The sequence below is a fragment of the Apiospora marii genome, assembly GCF_038362585.1.
Source record: "Apiospora marii strain CBS 49790 chromosome Unknown utg000009l_segment0_segment0, whole genome shotgun sequence".
Lineage (NCBI taxonomy): Eukaryota > Fungi > Ascomycota > Sordariomycetes > Amphisphaeriales > Apiosporaceae > Apiospora > Apiospora marii.
In genome coordinates, this window is record NW_027117381.1 from 3747651 (window position 1) to 3764600 (window position 16950).

Here is a 16950-nt window from a genome sequence, read left to right on the forward strand (position 1 = left end):
ACAATTCATGTTTGTGTAAAGATCGAGACGCTAGGCAGCGACGCGCCTAGCTTTGCGACCGTCAATTGACCTTGGCAGCTTGGGGAAGCTTGAGCTTGGCATTTGGGCCGTTGGTGGGGTTCAGGCGGGGTAATCTTGACCCGACTTTTCAGTTGATCCCAGTGTCGGATGAACACTGCCTCAGCCCTATGGTGGCACCTACAATTACTCCAATGCAGTGCTTTACCAATATGTACATGTACGGGGCCCCTGAAAACTGTTACAGCACTTTGGACTTAGTAGCTTTATTGTTTGAATATCCATGAAGCCAGAGGTGCAGCTAAGGAGGGATCCATCGGCAACGTATCTGTGTAGAAGCTGGTGCGCCGACTGTACGGTCTATCATAAAAAGGAGTCATGTTATCAGGATACATTTGTGCATCGTAGGTACATTTGTTAGATGCTGCTGAACATACCAAGAACTAATCCTGGTGCTGGTCCGCTATCGAACTTAGTAGAGTTTACCGGTGATGCTTTCATAGTCGCCCCCGAACGGGTAAAAGTGGGATGGGACAAGTTTGAATTTCTTGGGCGTTGACTCTTCCAACGGCACCTTGATGGCCAGCAGCCACCTATATAAAACGCACTCATCCAGACAGGGCCAACTGCCATATACCTGTTGCTGTTCTTTTCTTACCTGCCTACCTCAGTCATGGGCAGGACAGAGCCCTCGGTAGGCCAACCGCCAGCGGCCTTCCGCAAGGATGTTCGCGCCAAGAAGGCCAAAGCTACATTGAACAAGACCATTCCCTCACTGCTGTCGACCCATCCGCGGGCGAAGCGCGGTAATGAGGCAGCCGAGCTGATCGCCAACCCATCGGCCCGAAATACCCAGCATGAGGACTCCAAAGCATCGCACAAAGGCAACAATGGCAACGTAGACGCAACTCAAAGTGCTGCGCCAAGGCTCATCTTACAAGCTGCCGATACCCTCACCGTCGCTCGCCGGCTGCTTGAGAATTCCGACTCGGGGAAATCGGATCTGGGAAACAAGGTGGCGCGAGTCGGCATCCTGAACATGGCGTCTCCCTTGTCGCCAGGGGGTGGCTTTCTAAACGGGGCAGGCAGCCAAGAGGAATACCTCTGTATGCGCACGACGTTACTGCCCTCTCTGAAAGACGAGTTCTACCGACTGCCGGAGCTCGGAGGCGTCTACACGCCCGATGTCCTGGTCTTCCGGGACGACGCCGGAGACGACCTGGAGAAGAAGGACAGGTGGTTCGTCGACTGCGTTTCGGCCGGTATGCTGCGGTTTCCCGACATCTCCGTCGACGAAGAGACCGGCCGCGGCTCGTACGTCCTGGGCAAGGACAAGGAGCTCGTGCTGGAGAAGATGCGGTCGGTGATGAGGATATTCCAGGCCAAGAACGTCAGGAAGGTCGTGCTGGGGGCTTGGGGGTGCGGCGCCTACGGAAACCCCGTCGGCGAGATTGCCACGGCGTGGAAAAGGGTGCTGCTTGGCAATACGAACAGCAAGCAGGCGCGAGGGAAGAACAAGTCCAAGGGAGAGACGTGGCACGTCATCGAGACGGTCATGTTCGCCATTAAGGACCCGGGCATGGCCGAGGCCTTTGAAGAGGCCTTTGGGGAGGGACTTACTAGGGAGGAGCCTGAGCAAGAGGCTGAGGAGGAGTCAGAGGACGATGCGGACACTGCTAGGGTGCGGGAGATCCAGGATAAGATTGAGCAGCTGGAACTCCAAGTCCAGCAATCTAGGAGCACACAACTCCAGGATGGTCTGCGTACTGTCCTAGCCAGTCTTCACACTCAGCTAGCCAACGAACCCCGGCGGCCTGATGGCGGGTCTGTAGCTGGGTCCGTAGAACCTGCCGACGATCAAAGGAGCTCCGGTTTAGATTCCGACGGGTCCTAAAGGCAACATACTTAGCTCGAGAGATGCCTGAAGATGGGTCTGCAAGTAGCGTGGAAGCCTGCTGCGAATCAAACTCTCCTGGAAGTTGCCCCGCTATCGGCACCGGGAAATAGGAATAACGAGCACTAGCTGCCCCATACGATATGTCGCCGATGCAAGGTGGATTGCACATCGTTTCCCCGTCATCCATGAACCGAGCTGACATTTGTCTGCACCTTCCGCATCAGACCTAGGGCGACCCACGGCGACCGAGCCGCGCAGAATGAGTCACCCTCGTAAGGGGTTGAGTCGACATCTCCCCCACTTATCAGATGATCTGATAACTTCTCTTGGCAGGCTTGATCTGATAACTTTCCTTGGCAATGATCCTTCGTTGATCTGTTAAAATGTCTTGGCGCCGACTGGAAAGCCGAGCACCGAAGCTGTTCCCCAGTATCTTACCGCCCAGTTGTTATAAAACCATGCTGTCTTTTCTCCAAGTAAGACCTTTCTTGATTTGAGTATGCAATTACTAGTTATAGTTGGATCTTGTTCAAGATGAAGTCGGTCACCGCAACACCCATCGCCCCTGAGCCTAATGCGGCTGTAAGTGCTGCCGACCTCGAGATGGCCGTTATTGGCCCTTCCCCCAATACCAATGTACCAGCCGCCACCTCGACCAAAGACATAACCGACCCGTTCCTCGTGACCTTCGATGGCCCTCTAGACCCCGAAGACCCCAAGAACTGGCCCAAGGCCAAGAAATGGGCCGTGACCGACGTGCTCTCCGCCACGGGCTTCAACCGCATCATGGTCTCCACCATCATGGCCCCCGCCCTCGGCACCATCGCGACCGAGTTCCACATGAACAGCGCCGAGTCCGTCATGGCCATGTCCATCTACCTGCTAGCCACCGCCTTCGGCCCCCTGCTGCTTGGCCCCCTGTCCGAGATCTACGGCCGCCAGCCCGTGCTGCACGCCTCCAACATCTGGTTCCTGGTCTGGAACCTCGCCTGCGGCTTCGCCCCCAACAAGCATCTCCTCATCGCCGCGCGCTTCCTCGCCGGCTTCGGCGCCTCTTCGATATACGCCCTGGCCGGCGGCGTGCTCGGCGACGTGTGGCGCCCCGAGGAGCGCGGCAATTCCTTGGCCATGTACCTACTCATCCCCATCCTGGGCTCGGCCGTCGGGCCCATCGTCGGGGGGTTCATGGCCGGCCGCACCACCTGGCGCTGGATGTTCTGGTCCACCTCCGCCTTCCAGGCCGTCATGGTCGCCGTCTCCTTCCTCTCTTTCTGGGAGACGTACGGCCCCGTCGTCCTCGAGCGGCGCGCCGCGCGGCTCCGGCGCGAGACGGGCGACGGCCGCTATTACACCGCCATCGGCCGCCGGGACGCCAAGAAGCACGTGGGCCGGGTCGTGGGCCGCGCCGTCTCGCGGCCTTTGCGCTTGCTGCTGTTCCACCCCATCATCCAGCTGCTGGGCCTCATTTCGGCTTTTCAGTACGGTCTGCTCTACATCGTGCTGTCCACCTTCTCCGACCTCTGGGTGAAGCAGTACGGCCAGTCCGTCGAGATCAGCGGCCTGCACTACATCGCCTGCGCCCTGGGCGAGATCGCGGCCGCCGTCGTGGGCGGTCGGCTCATGGATTACATGTACCACTACATGCAGCGGCGCCTCGGTCGCGTCGAGCACGCCCCCGAGCTGCGCGTCCCCCTGAGCTACCCGGGCACTATCCTGGGGCCCCTGGCGCTATTCCTGTACGGCTGGGCGGCCCAGCGCAACCTGCACTGGGCCATTGTAGATGTCGGCGTGTTCTTGGCCCTGTTCGGTAGCCAGATCCAGGGCATGCCCCAGCAGGCCTATCTCATGGATGCGTATCCGGAGCACACGACCAGCGCGCTGGCGGCGACTCAGTTTCTCCGCAGCTTGACGGCGTTCCTGTTTCCGCTTTTCGCCCCCGCCATGTACGATGCTCTCGGCTACGGCTGGGGCAATAGTCTTTTGGCGTTCGTGGCCTTGGCTTTTGGGGTGCCGGCTCCGCTGGTCTTGTGGCGCTATGGGAAGAGGCTTAGGGAGAAGGCGTCGTCCAGCTATTGATTAATTGCTAGCTTTCAGTGGTCGATGCACATGTCTCTCACCACGGATTCGCAACCCTGGCAGGTAATTTGACATCTTCAATGGATGTGCCGAACTGACAAGCCAAACGACATTTATCCGCGCATCTTAGCAGTTAATGAAGATGCTACAAAACCTGAGAGTAGTTGGCAATTTGGGTGGAAAATAAGAAGAACCCAGGGAAAGGCGGGCCAGCTACGTACTTGTATTCATAATGATAGATTTCTACGCAAGGGTCCTATGGTTCCTGAATACCTCTCTTACGCAGACCCTCTGCTTGCCCATCCTGCTGAGAGCTCTTGGGCGAGCTGCGTCCACTAGAAGTAGACGAGCTGCCCCCCTGGGCGCCGTCAGGCCAGTGAACCGCCTTCTTGATCTTGGTCATGACCTCGTGGCCACTTAGGATGTCTGGGCTTTTCGACGAAGAGGAATCTGACTCGGCGTTTTCGGACATATGCGAAGGTCCCAGGCCCGTCGAGCTGTCATTCGCTACTTCGGCCGCCACCGCATCTTCCGCTGCTGCAGCCGCCTCCTCCGCCAGCCCGCTACCGCTGGCAACGACGGACTCTACGTGCTCCCAGGCGACACCGCTATCCGTAAGAGTGGCGGCATCCATATCCTCGCTCATCGATGGCGATCTTGGCTTTGCCGCGTCCACCACGGGATTTTTGTGGTTCTCCGGAAGCTCGACCACTGCATCGATGGAGTCCATGTACGAGTTATTCGGTGTCCCAGGCGAATAGGGCGGCGAGGGGATAGGGTCCGCCGTCCCGTCGACGTGATACCCAGCAGGTTCATGGTAACTGTGAACCCGCGCGGGGACGAAGGGCCGGTGCGAGCCCGTAGCGCCGTACCCGCCACGGCCGCCGCCGTGTGGGTAGTAACCCTCTTCCTCCGTTGCGTATCCGTCGCTATCAAGGTGCAGGAGGGGGCTCCGTTCTATATCCCGCTCCTCTAGAGGCGGCGTCGGGGGGAAGGCCTCCTGGAACCTCTCCATGAGTTGTCGTTGGCGCCGCGCGTAGCTGCGCTCCTCCAGGTGCAGCGTGAGCGTGAGGACGATGTAGATGGCCACAATTATGGTTAAGAAGATGGTCCATAGCATGAGCATGAACAGGCCGGAGTGCTCGGGGCGGTTAGGGCTAGGGTGGTAGCCAGGGGGTAGGGTGGTGAGGGGTGGTGGGGGCCTGAAAGGTTCCATTCTGTGTTGGTTTTGGATAATAGTGGCTAGTTTCGTTCTTGACGTTACCCTTTGACAGTACCTTGTGCTAGTTTATCAACACTCTTGATGGTTCTCAGTAAATGTGTCTTGGTTGGTTGTTATAAGGGAGAATCGGGGCTTGAGTTCCCGAAATCGACCCTATTATAGTCGAGGTTGGCTTACTTGACACATGTCTATGTAGTCATTCAAAGTTGATGCTTTAACACTGGAAGTCACTTTGACAGCAGGAGCCTTAAGCCATTATGATTATGCTTTCGTCCCCTCCCCGAGCCCTGCAAACATCGATTCCCATTGGGCAGAGCCCAGTGTGACATCAACCAATTTCCAGCATCATGAATGACACAATTACAATGGTCAAGTTTCAATTACCATGATCCAACAGGGACCAATATGGTCTTACTGTAGCGTTGGTTCATTCGTGTCTCCTAAGAGATGCCTAATTTGACCAGCTATGCGCATGGTCAAGAGTGCTTTGTCTCTTTCGCCTTTAGAATTCGGTATGAGTGTTTCCACTACTCTCTGACGCTGAAACCAGGTTTACCCAAAACAATGACATCGCGTTCTGGAGGGCACACTTGGCGTTGTCTAGATAGCATTTGCAAATGTTCCCTGCCTCCTCGTACGGTCCAAGGGTCCAAGTTAGTATCATGGCTCGTGCTGGGGAGATATGAGATCGGTTTCTCACCCGTGTGTGTAAACACACGTCCATACTTTCACACTGTATTTGTACTGAAATATGAAGCTGGCTAGATGAATATTTCAGGCGCCATAATAGAGAGGAACCATGCCGTACGATATTACTATTCATCTCACCCAAGCAGTAGCGACCACTCTACCTTGGGAGATGATCGCAGTGCCCGTCGCAACTAACGCCTTCAACTCGGTTACGTTGCGGCTAACGGGAGCGCTGGTGGCAGGCGCAATTTTACTCATTGTCCTGACCATGCTTACGAAGGCCAAGACCATCGAGCTCTGTGTACCTAGTACGAAATGAGTTACAACAACACCAGGACCTCTTGATCACAGGTGATCCGCATGTTCTTAGGCACATAACTGACAGCAATGTTGGAATACACATACTACTTTCTTGATGGTTTTGATCACAAGCAGCAGGCAAGAGTCCCATCAAGGGCTGAGGATGGTCAATGTACTAAACAAGAAGGTCGAAGTGCACCCAAATACACTATACAGAAATCCACATGGCTTATCGAGCCAATATACCTTAAATCAGAACCTTAGCAAAGAGACAGCACTGACAGCTATCACTCAAGGTCAGCTGCATCCAGTTCGTGTATTGCCGGCAGCAGGTGCGATGATTCCGTTGCGCCGTAGTACCAGTCCCTGCGTATTGGGTCCCCTGACCCACCAAGATTTTGTTCCAAATCTTGCTCCTGTTCTTCTACATCTTGGTCTTGCCCCTCCCGTGCTTGCCGCGCGCGATATTCGTCTCGGGTCCGCCTGCGCTCCCGGGCCTGGATGTAGATGTCCGCGCAGATCGCCAGATGGAGCAGCACGAACCCGATCGGGATCGCCAGTAGAATCAGGCTCAGGAGCAGGGTGAAGTAGTCCATGAAGGTTTTTCGAGGATAGCTTTCGTCGGGCTGGTGGGCCTGGTAGCCTAAAACGGTTGCGTCCATGATGAAAGGGATATAGATTGTTCGACGGTTTTCCGTGGCGGTTGTTTGTCTCTATCTTTGACGGTTCAGGGTGAAAGCTACGTCTCTGCGGGGTGGCTTGAACGCCCCTGGTTTCTCGAATTCTGGATTTTAATGGTAAAGACAGGCGTAGTTTTATGTAATGGAATTTGCTTTTGGCAATATGTTTTCCGGGCCTTGCAATCGTTTTGTGTTTATCGATAGGAAATATGGTTTACTGCCCAGAATCAGACATTCTGTTATGTTTATATACTATATTAAATTCTAGCCCCTTGTTTGCAAAAGGGGTGGCGCTTGGCGAGGTCATACTCAAATCATATCAAACCGTATATCCATCACGTAGGTCACTATCACGCATCTGCAAGCGGCTCACGCCTTTAATCAGATGTCGCACTGTGTCTCACCGATGTACGCGGCCTAGCTAGGTGAAGGGTGGCAGACGTGCTTCGAGTCTAGACAATGTCTTGTTTCGCAAACTTAAACCAAGCCGGCGAAAAGCATGCTCTGAGCAGGCGGCATTTGGAGTTTCTGCACAAAGCAGTGTCTGCCGGTCATGTCCACTCAGTCGTGGCACAACCCCTTGCCGGGGATAGCTATATGGACTAACATTGACATTCACCAATCAATTTCGCCTCATACTGATTCAAATTATCGATATATGCTGACAGACTAATGTCAACAACCTCCCCAAATTGGAATCGAGTATTTAATGCTCGTGAGATGTCCAGGTCTGGTTTTACTACGATTAAGCTATGGAAGAAAGGGTATAAGCGACAGAAACAGCTCCTTCCTTTTGTTGCTGGGATAATAGGCTTCACTACAAGATTGCTGCTCATCGGTTCCATTTTGGCCATCTTCGATGATATCGTGAGCTGGGACGGACAAAGCGATCGGCAGTACCAGAGGGTCTAGGTAAACGATTGCCCTTCCAACACAAAGTCGAACCTGCTGCACCCATTCAGCTCCTCCAAGTCCGAAATCACCACCCCGTCCCCGTAGTACCCCGACGCCTCCGAGTCGCACTGCTGAAACACGACGGGCCCGCCGGGGCCGCCGGGGCGGGTGCAGGCCACGAGCCCGGTGCCGGGGGCGACGGCGCACGCCAGGCGGACGAGGCCGCTGCCCTGGGCGTTGGTGACGTAGGGCGGCTCGAAGAAGAGGCTGGCGGCATGCGCCGACGTCGGGCTCATCGGGCTGACGGCTTCGTACCCGGCTTGGCTGATGTCGCCCGTCTCGGTCAGGAAGACGAAGGAGGCCTGCACTTGCTCGACGAAGGTGATGACTTGGTGGTTGGCGTTGTTGGGCGCGGTGAAGTCGATGTGGGCGTACTGGCCGTCGAAGCGGGAGCCTTGGACTCGTAGGAAGCCTTGGCCGGGGACTGGGGGTGTTACTGCGGGGGGTGGGTATCGGGTTAGTTGGTGGCATGATGGAGGGGCGTGCGTCTTTCTTCTTCGACAAGTTCTGCTTCTTCGCGCCGAAATGGAAGACCGCCAGCCAATACAAAGGGGTGTAAGGTACATACCGGTGGTAGTCACGGTTGTGGCTGTTGTCTCAAGGACTCCGGTGGTGGTTGTCGCAACCGTAGTGATCGATTCCGTCTATGGCAAGTCGTTGTCAGTTGGCATCATCTCACCGAATCCATCATACACAAGCCTTGTCCGTTGGTGACAACAATACGACGTCAGCATGGACAGGAACTAGAAATATAACTAACCTGATCGACAGTAGAGGTAGAGGAAACGGTTATGATCAGAGAAACCATCTCGGTGACAAAAATGGTCTGTATTTGAGTCGCCGTCGTGGTCAAGCTCACGGTAGCGTCAACCTGAGTCGACTCGGTGACTTGCGCACCCTCGGTCACGGTCAGGGTGGCACTAGGCACCGGCGCCGTGACGGTGGTCGGGCGCACGCCGGCGCAGCGGCAGGCGCTGGAATAGGCATTGCCGTCCAGGCAGACGGAGGCCACGTAGGCTGGAACCGAGGCCCCGGCGGCGCTGACGCTCGCGCTCACGTCCGCCTTCACGGGCACGGGCACGTTCCTACGACCGGCGGCGATGGCGCGGCGGAGGCTGGGGTTGTCGACACAACTGCCTTGCTTGATCTGCTTGGGCGGGTTGGGGAGCCCCAGCGTGGTGGTGGTGAAGCATGTGTTGGTTTGAGTCGCAGTAGTCTGGCGTGTGGTCAGTAACTACGACTTGGAGCAGCACACACACATTCAATCCCTATGATAGTGGTTGATGACGTACCGTTAGTGTGGCGGTCTCGGTGATGGTGACGGCGACAGAGTTGGTCTGATACAGTCTTATTAGCAACCTCTTCCGATAGCGCCCTATCTTGACACAATGAATCAAACCTTGGTAGCGACATCGGTGACAGTTGCCAAGCTGGTCTCAGAAGTAGTGACGCTGGTAGAGTCGGTCTGTTGCGCCAATCAGCTTTTGCCCTGAGCTTGCATCAGGTATGGTGTTCCCCCGTCTTGCTGCTTACTTGGGTCGCCGTATCGAAAATGCTCTTGGTCAAGATATCCGTACCTTCAACAGTCTGGAACGCAGTGGCCGTGACGGTGGCGTAGCTCGTCAAAGGTGTGACTGTTGTGCGCATGAAAGCCGAGCATACATCCTTGGGGTTTTCAGCCGCGAGGCCGGTCTGGAGAGCCACTAAGTGCCGAAAATCAGTATGCAGTCCGGGATTTACAGTGCCATGGAGCTTTCATACCTAGAGCGCATGAGTCGGGTGTGCATTTTAGACAAGGCTGCTTGGGCTTGGCCTGGACGCCGCCTAACAGCAGAAAAGGAACGAGTGCGAGTGCCTTGTACATGGCGAAAGAGTGACTGGGGGTGAGATATGTGCAAAATCGTAGGGACCGTGGACAGAAAAAAGGCGAAGGCGGTCACATATCGGGCCCCAAGTATATGTAGTCGCTTCTAGTATGAGTCTGGTGCCTTTCCTAGAGGACCTTGGAGGCATCTCTCATTTACCATTAGGGCTATCACGATTGAAAAGGAAGCCGGACAAATCCTCTTTAGACAGCCAGCGCGAGACTCAGCCGTCAAGTTTCAGCTCAGTGTTGTCGGCAGCATCCCTGCAAGTGGTAGCTAAGCAACATTCAGCACGAGTCTAGATCGCTACGCTAACCTCAATATTGCCTAAAGCGGACGATCTCGCCATTTAACTATCGAAGAGCGGTTCTGACCCCAGGTGGAGCGGGTTCCACTATCCTAACGGGGGTCGATTCTCTCAAACTCCTTGTTTTGTTCCTGGCTAGTACTAGAGCCGGATCCAGCCCGGGATGCGGCACTTGCCCTCCTCCGCGTCCTTTGCGTGAAGCCCCGAGAAAATCCGGGGATCTGCTGAAGGCGGCGGTACCGCAGGATCTGGCCAGCGACAGAGACACCGGCTTGGCTGCGGATCTGCACGTTGGCCGTGTTGTCGCTGGAACTCACGCTGCTCAGCACGAAGTCGGTGACGGTACTATCTATCGTCTTCGTTTCACCGTAGTACTTCAACGGCGACACCTTGCGCGGCAGGCACAGATTCGTTAGCTTGAAAAAGTTCCTCACCACCGCCCCAGGGATGATGGGCTCGAAAGCGGCGACGTCCATCAATGCCGGATACTTCAAGATGACGAACTCGGTACAGTATCTCCGTGCATGTCAACCGTCATACTGATTTCCACCACTGCAATAGTTCTTGCGATAGTTTGAAGTTAGACTGTGGACAAAACATCTTTCTCATCAACCCCGCAGTCTATGGTTTCACAGATCTTGGAGTTGCCCAGGTGCCTACTTTGCCTACGGCATCATTTTGCGTAAGCCGCCAGACAAATGCGAACCAATAGTGAGCGCGGGCCCGCGCCACTTATGTCATTCCTCGCTATTCGGAAGTTCGCCTAATCCGCCGGGCGCGACGGACAAGTACCAAGTGAGAGATCAGTTTGACGCAGGAAACACGGTTCTTGATGCTACATCAATGACCGATCCAAGAAACGAATTAAATGTTGGGTTGTATAAAAGTAAAGAAGCGCTATTAGCCATATATCAAATATACCAAACTAAGTATGAGAGCGAAACCCAAGGCGAGTATTCAACCAATCTAGAGCCTAGGGCGACAAGTAATCTACTTCCATCAGAACTTATGCAAGCCCCCGAGAATGGAACCAGGGAGCAAAGCCAGCTCTACTTTGCAACCAAATTTTCCTCTCCTAACACCCAGCCTGCCGAAAAATGCAGCATCTTACTATTTTCACCACCACCCGTCTTATGAGTAGCGTCTGCTCCCGCCGTATCTTCGCCCGGCATCATGGACGGCCTTTCAACAGCCGCGAGTGCATTTGCAGTCGTCGGGCTGGCTGGTCAGATTCTGGCCGGCATCAAAAGCATCACCGACTTCTGGGGCGCGATGCAGGACGCACCGCGGGATATCAACGATACACTTCGCGAATTGCAGCTGCTGGGTGCGGTGCTAGAACGGATGACGCAGACAGCTTCGAACCTGCAACATATCGACCCCTTGCTGACGACAGCCTTGCAAGGTTGTAAGGTCAAGGTGGATCAGTTCGTCGAGTTCACGTCGCAGGTGGGCTGCGGCCTCACGCCGCCGACGCAAACACCTCGTGGCAGTGGTGGACAACGTTCTGTCGTCAGGACCTGGAAGACATTTAAAGCCGCGTTCCAGTCAGAAAAGCTCAACAAGTTTCGACTTTCTCTTGGGGAGACTAAACTGACGCTGGCTCTTGTTCGCCAAGACCTGGCCGAGTAAGTGACGGACTACTTTCGTTTGCTCTGTGCTATGGGTGACAATACCTAAACTGAAGTCCAGACGAATGCAATACAAGTTTCAAGAGCAGGTCTTGAGCGTGTTGGCGAACGGATTCTCCAATCTTTCCGCGGATGCGCAGACCGTAACGGTAACAACAACAATAGGGGGTTCGGCAAGCGCGGACCAACATACAGCTGAATTGCATGACGAAGTCCACCAAGTCACCAGAACTATGTCGAATCCAACATTCCAGGCGGGCTACGAAGCCGGCCTGCAAGAAGCACTAAGGAAACTGGAAACCTATATTAAGAACCAAGATCACAACCATGCAATGTCTTCCACCCCATCTGAAGACCGACGCCCCGCGAGTGAGGATGTAAGACATATGAAAGACGACGAAGAAAACATGATTGGAGGAATTCCCAGACCAAAGAGTATTGTGGAAGGCGCGTACATGTCTATCACACGAACATTGATCGGAAGTTTCCAGTTACACTCCCGCAAAGTGCGACTACAAGAGCCCGATTGGAAAAAGACACCTGAATATGAGTATGAGACATCGCTGCGTTACCACCCGGCACCCTGGTTACTTAAGTGGCACATCATGAGCTCCGGGCTGAGCTTCACTACATCAACGTCCATGCAAGCATGGAAACACACATTACGCACTTTCCGGGCGGTGCCGGACAGCGCACCGATCTTTGAGTTCTGCAAGAGCGGAAATTTACCCGCGGTGAGAACAATGCTTGCCTCGGGGCAAGCGTCCGCGTTGGATACAAATTCCATTGGATGGACGCCTTTACATGTGAGATATGCTAAACACCCTCCACAAGGTCTGCTTTAGAAAGACGATTCTGAGATTGCCAGCAGTTTGCCGCTCATGCGTGTGATGGCGAGATAAGCCGCTTGCTCATCGATGCTGGAGCCGACGTCAATGCCCTGACTTATGATTTTCCTCTAGGAAACTACGAAATCTGGTATCCCAATTTCTAAATAACCCCATGGTTTCATGATGCTTTGCTAAATTATACCTAGCTCCCCACTCGTGGCTGCCAGCACAATCAGACGAGGCGACGAGGTGACCTCCAAGCGGCGCATAGACATCCTCCGATTGCTGATGAAGGATACTGATCTGGACTTCTCTTATGGCTCTAGTCAAGCCTGGAAACTCATTCTGGTGATCCTCGAGCGTTCGCGGCCTTCGTCGGGATTCTCCACCAACTGGGAGGCGGCTGTCTGGGTCCTCAACTTGTTTCAAGACAACATACGAGAGTTTTGCCCACCTGAAACCTTGTACTGGATGTTGCTTTTCTGCGTGGACAACGCCGATCTCTGCTCTCGCGTGTTGGATATGCGCCCGGAGGCGGCCAACCTTACGCACGCCCCCGGTGGCTTCACGGTCATCCACGCCAAAATTGCAGAGAATTTGCCGGTCACGGTGATGGAATCGTTCCAGGTCCTTATCAGGAGAGGCGCCGACCTGCATTGTACCGGGACCACAACCAGTTACGGCGCTGAAACACTAGAGGGTCCTGTTTGCGATACCCCTACGTCAATGGCAATGAGGCGGTCGGTTCTATTTCATCGCTGGCTGAAGGTCCTGCGAGACTCCGGTGTTGACCTTGCTGTCTTCGCGGAGAAGGAGATAGAGTCCGGCCCGTTGCGCGGTCGTGGGTGGACGGCAGAGACCCTCATGCAACTATTCAGGGTGGAATTCGAACCCCGGCAGATGCCGGATACCGTGTGTCATATCTGCAGTCGTGAGGTGTACCTCCTATATGCCTTCGACGAGACGTGGTGGGAGGACTTCAAGGCCTCTATAAATAGGCCCCAGACGAGTGGAAATAGTAATTACGGCAGAGAAGACGAAAGAGGCAGCGACGAAGATGTGTTTTATAGCTATACGCCCTCGATCCGCAGCACCCGCTCAGGATCACCGGATTCGCTGGACTCTGCGGGTCATCTGTATTGCTGGAAGTGCGAGATGATGAAGGAGGTGAGGGACGAAAGTAGGACTACAGCATCGGCAAAATACGCATCGCGGGTTCCATGAGGCGAACAGGGCCCTTTTTACCAACGTGTTCGTAGTTATTCGTGGGGCAGAACCGGGCTCATGTGCTGTTTAGCAAGTGTCTAAATCAAGTACACGCATATAGAGATGACTACGTTCTGCTTCGAATCTAATGCCATAGCGGTTGTTACTTCCCAGTCCCAGACGCTATCTGTTCGAACGCCGTTTATGTCGCGGTCGCCGCCTCGTGCAAGCGGATCTTGACCCCCTGACCAGGCTTCCCCACAATCTCGGGCTCGTGGAACTGCGCGTTCCAGTCCCCGACGTACTCGATTTTGTCATACTTCTGTAATAGTCTCACAACTGCGATTCATAGTCAGATGGTCAGCAATCGGTCCGAGTCATCGAGGAATGGTGCGAATGAAGCAAGTTACACTCAATCCATTTCGGGAAGATGCGGCATGACAAAATTCGAAACTTCAAATAGGGGCGAGTACAGAAGTAAATAGGGGTAACGGTAAGATCAAAAAGCAAATGCAAACGTACCGACATAAGCCATCTCCGTCAACGCAAAGTTCTGCCCCACGCAGATGCGCGGCCCCCCGTTGAAGGGCACATACGTCCACGGCTTCGGCGTCCACTTCTCCCAGCGCTCGGGCTCGAACACGGCCGGGTCCGCAAAGTGCCCACCATCGCTGCTCTTGGGGTACAGGTTGCGCCGCCGCTGCATGCTGAGCGTGCTGTAGACGACGGCGTCGTCCCTGAGCACGGCGATGGGCGGGCCCTGCCCGCCGCGGGAGGGGATCGTCGTGTCCGCGAGCGCGACGCGCAGGTTGTACGGCACCGCCGGGTAGAGCCGCAGCGTCTCGCTGAGGACGTGGCGGAGGTACGGCATGTTCTTGAGGTTGTCGTACGTCGGGGTGGCGGGCGCGGGGCCCACCGAGCGCAGGATCTCGGCGCGCAGCCGGGCCACTTTGGCCGGGTACCGGCTCAGCTCGTAGAAGGCCCAGCTCAGGGTGGCGGCGGTGGTGTCGCGGCCGGCGAGCAGGACGGCGACGATCTGGTCGCGCAGGACTTTGGGGTCGCGGGTGTAGCGGGCGACGCTGTGGAGGAAGGTGAAGTCGGACGACGAGGCCGAGGTGCGCTTCTCGAGCTCGGCGGCCGGTAGGGCTAGGGCCGCCTCGATGTACGGCATGACGAAGCGGTCGATGGCGCGGATCCCGGCCCGGTAGCGGTGACGCGGCGCCACGTCTTTGAACGGACCCAGCGTGGTCAAATACATCTGTAGGCGTTGGACCTCGTTGAAAGCCTCGGCGAACTCGTCACGTGGGTTCGACAGGGAATCGACCGCGGCACCCAGCAGGAAGTCGGTCGTGATGTCGAGCGTCATGCGGTAAAACAGCGACTGGATGTCCACCACCCCATCACCACCACCACCCTCACTGCCATATTTCTCCTCCCCAACCCCAAGAAGCCCCCGCCTCTGCAACTCGATCTGCCGCACGAGAGCAGCCGACCACCTCTCGAAGACCACGAGGTCACTAACGCGGTCCTTAACGAACATGGGCCGGATCATGCTGCGGCTGTCGTGCCAGAGCGGCCCGTCGGTCGTGAAGATGCTGTCGCCCAGGAAGGGGCTCCACAGCTTGTGGAACTCGCGGCCCTTGCCGAAGTGGGCAAACTGGCCCGCCAGCACGGCCTTGACGTGCTCCGGGTCCCGCGTGATGATGTAGCGCTGGCCCCCCGCCGGCATCACCTGCACCTCGACGCAGTCGTCGCCCGTGGCCGCGCCCCGGGCCCGCCCGAACATGTCGTCGAAGTAGTCGAAGAGCCGGTGGTTGAGCTGGGCGCGCGCGGCGCCGACGAACCATTGGAGGCCTGTGCCGGGCAGACATCGAGGATGTAAGTATTTAAGTGAAGAATTTGGGCGACGGCGACCATCGTCGGTACTGGATTGGGGTTTCAAGGAGACTCACCAGTTAGCGGGTTCTGGGCGAGTACGGGCGCCCGCACGCCCAGGCTTCGGATACGCAGCTCATATCGGGTATACTGGATGAGGAAGAGACCGAGGTAGAGAACGGTGAGAATGCCGACGAAAACAAGTACGTGGAAAGAGTCGAAGGGTAGTTGCGCCAACATGATTACCGGAGAAGCAAAAACTCGCTTTGGTAGGCCGAGAGTGCATGAAGGGGGGATGAGAAGGAAACTGTCATCCTCGCCTTTCATGGCGAACGGCCACGGTCTATGTACTGGCCAGCGGCCTCCGCAAATCAAATCAGACAAGCTTACACATGCCAAAGGAAACGCCAGGCCATTCGGATGAGACCGAGCCCTTTGGAACTTTCATGCGTCTCTGCCTTCTAGAACCGTCAGAGCGTGACGTCGATTGTCGCTCGACGGCCTCCTATTCGGGCATAACCCCCAAACGTCTCCAAAAGTCAAATCCGGGGTCGATTGGCCGGCAGCTCGGGATGGCTGCCCAGTGCCCACCCCCCGCAGGCTAGCGACCGTCGCCTAACCCTGTTGGAATTAAAGTCGATATGATCGCCGGCTGTTGCGAACCAGAGATTGGCCGGTATGCGACCGCGCGACTCGTGGGAGCTGAACTTTTGCCGAGGCATTCTCTATGTAGTAACTTGTGCAGTTCTCCAAATGCTGCTATGGGAAATGGGGTGGCAACCCATCCTTAGTGTTTCCGTTGATGCTCAAGCTCATAGAGACTGGTTTCATCTACAGGTGTAATGGTTTCTAGGGGAGCTGATCCGCTTCAGCAAACCAGTCATACCAACCGCCAACTGCCATGCAATCCCGCGAAGATGACTGGCGTGTCGAAGAAGTAGCTCCTTTCCTCTTGTATAAGCGAGAAAAATAACACTTTCCGCCCATTTTCGACATTGGGCAATAATATTTTGTTTACCATTCAGCGATCAGACGGCATGGTAAGTGCGGTTCCCACAGATGTAAATGTAAAGGTGTGCCTAAGGAGGTTTTTACCAATGACATCTATCTCACATGGGGAAAATACGCGCTATTTGGAATGCGTAGACTGGATCCATGATATTGAGGGCCAAGAAAAGGGGGGCCGGATCCCCGTCCGATACCCAAACAAACTAGCAAGCGACCGTTACTTCGGAATCCGGGTGCCCGGACCCCAGGATGACATCCCGTATCCGGGTAAGGTAGGGTCTCCGTAGAGGTGCCACAGTAAAAGAAACAGCACCTTCAAAAGCGGAAGCCAAGTGGTCGGCAATGGACAGCATAACACTGAGGTCGCGGAAGAAGCCATCGAGCCCCCCCG

The 16950-nt window shown here is 55.4% G+C and overlaps 8 protein-coding genes across 8 annotated transcripts; 3 read left to right on the forward strand and 5 right to left on the reverse strand.

Moving 5' to 3' along the window:
* Nucleotides 1–691: 691 nt before the first annotated feature.
* PG985_012731 (uncharacterized protein) lies at nucleotides 692–1912 on the forward strand (the record flags this gene model as incomplete). Its single annotated transcript, XM_066832497.1, has 1 exon — nucleotides 692–1912. One exon carries the CDS (start codon nucleotides 692–694, stop codon nucleotides 1910–1912), a length of 1221 nt encoding a protein of 406 aa, XP_066680547.1.
* A 537-nt stretch (nucleotides 1913–2449) lies between these two features.
* Nucleotides 2450–3991, forward strand: PG985_012732 (caffeine resistance protein; the record flags this gene model as incomplete). Its single annotated transcript, XM_066832498.1, has 1 exon — nucleotides 2450–3991. One exon carries the CDS (start codon nucleotides 2450–2452, stop codon nucleotides 3989–3991), a length of 1542 nt encoding a protein of 513 aa, XP_066680548.1.
* A 422-nt stretch (nucleotides 3992–4413) lies between these two features.
* Nucleotides 4414–4752, forward strand: PG985_012733 (uncharacterized protein; the record flags this gene model as incomplete). Its single annotated transcript, XM_066832499.1, has 1 exon — nucleotides 4414–4752. The coding sequence occupies one exon, from the start codon at nucleotides 4414–4416 to the stop codon at nucleotides 4750–4752; it is 339 nt and encodes a 112-aa protein (XP_066680549.1).
* Nucleotides 4753–6490: 1738 nt separating this feature from the next.
* PG985_012734 (uncharacterized protein) lies at nucleotides 6491–6865 on the reverse strand (the record flags this gene model as incomplete). Its single annotated transcript, XM_066832500.1, has 1 exon — nucleotides 6491–6865. One exon carries the CDS (start codon nucleotides 6863–6865, stop codon nucleotides 6491–6493), a length of 375 nt encoding a protein of 124 aa, XP_066680550.1.
* A 926-nt stretch (nucleotides 6866–7791) lies between these two features.
* PG985_012735 (uncharacterized protein) lies at nucleotides 7792–9701 on the reverse strand (the record flags this gene model as incomplete). Its single annotated transcript, XM_066832501.1, has 7 exons — nucleotides 7792–8273; nucleotides 8406–8481; nucleotides 8598–9071; nucleotides 9130–9174; nucleotides 9237–9302; nucleotides 9371–9540; nucleotides 9599–9701. 7 exons carry the CDS (start codon nucleotides 9699–9701, stop codon nucleotides 7792–7794), a joined length of 1416 nt encoding a protein of 471 aa, XP_066680551.1.
* A 400-nt stretch (nucleotides 9702–10101) lies between these two features.
* On the reverse strand, nucleotides 10102–10485 carry PG985_012736 (uncharacterized protein; the record flags this gene model as incomplete). The annotated part of the gene is made up of 1 exon (XM_066832502.1): nucleotides 10102–10485. The coding sequence occupies one exon, from the start codon at nucleotides 10483–10485 to the stop codon at nucleotides 10102–10104; it is 384 nt and encodes a 127-aa protein (XP_066680552.1).
* Nucleotides 10486–12481: 1996 nt separating this feature from the next.
* Nucleotides 12482–13127, reverse strand: PG985_012737 (uncharacterized protein; the record flags this gene model as incomplete). The annotated part of the gene is made up of 2 exons (XM_066832503.1): nucleotides 12482–12584; nucleotides 12673–13127. 2 exons carry the CDS (start codon nucleotides 13125–13127, stop codon nucleotides 12482–12484), a joined length of 558 nt encoding a protein of 185 aa, XP_066680553.1.
* A 751-nt stretch (nucleotides 13128–13878) lies between these two features.
* PG985_012738 (cytochrome P450 52A1) lies at nucleotides 13879–15791 on the reverse strand (the record flags this gene model as incomplete). The annotated part of the gene is made up of 3 exons (XM_066832504.1): nucleotides 13879–14015; nucleotides 14199–15530; nucleotides 15629–15791. The coding sequence occupies 3 exons, from the start codon at nucleotides 15789–15791 to the stop codon at nucleotides 13879–13881; spliced, it is 1632 nt and encodes a 543-aa protein (XP_066680554.1).
* Between the last annotated feature and the right edge of the window lie 1159 nt (nucleotides 15792–16950).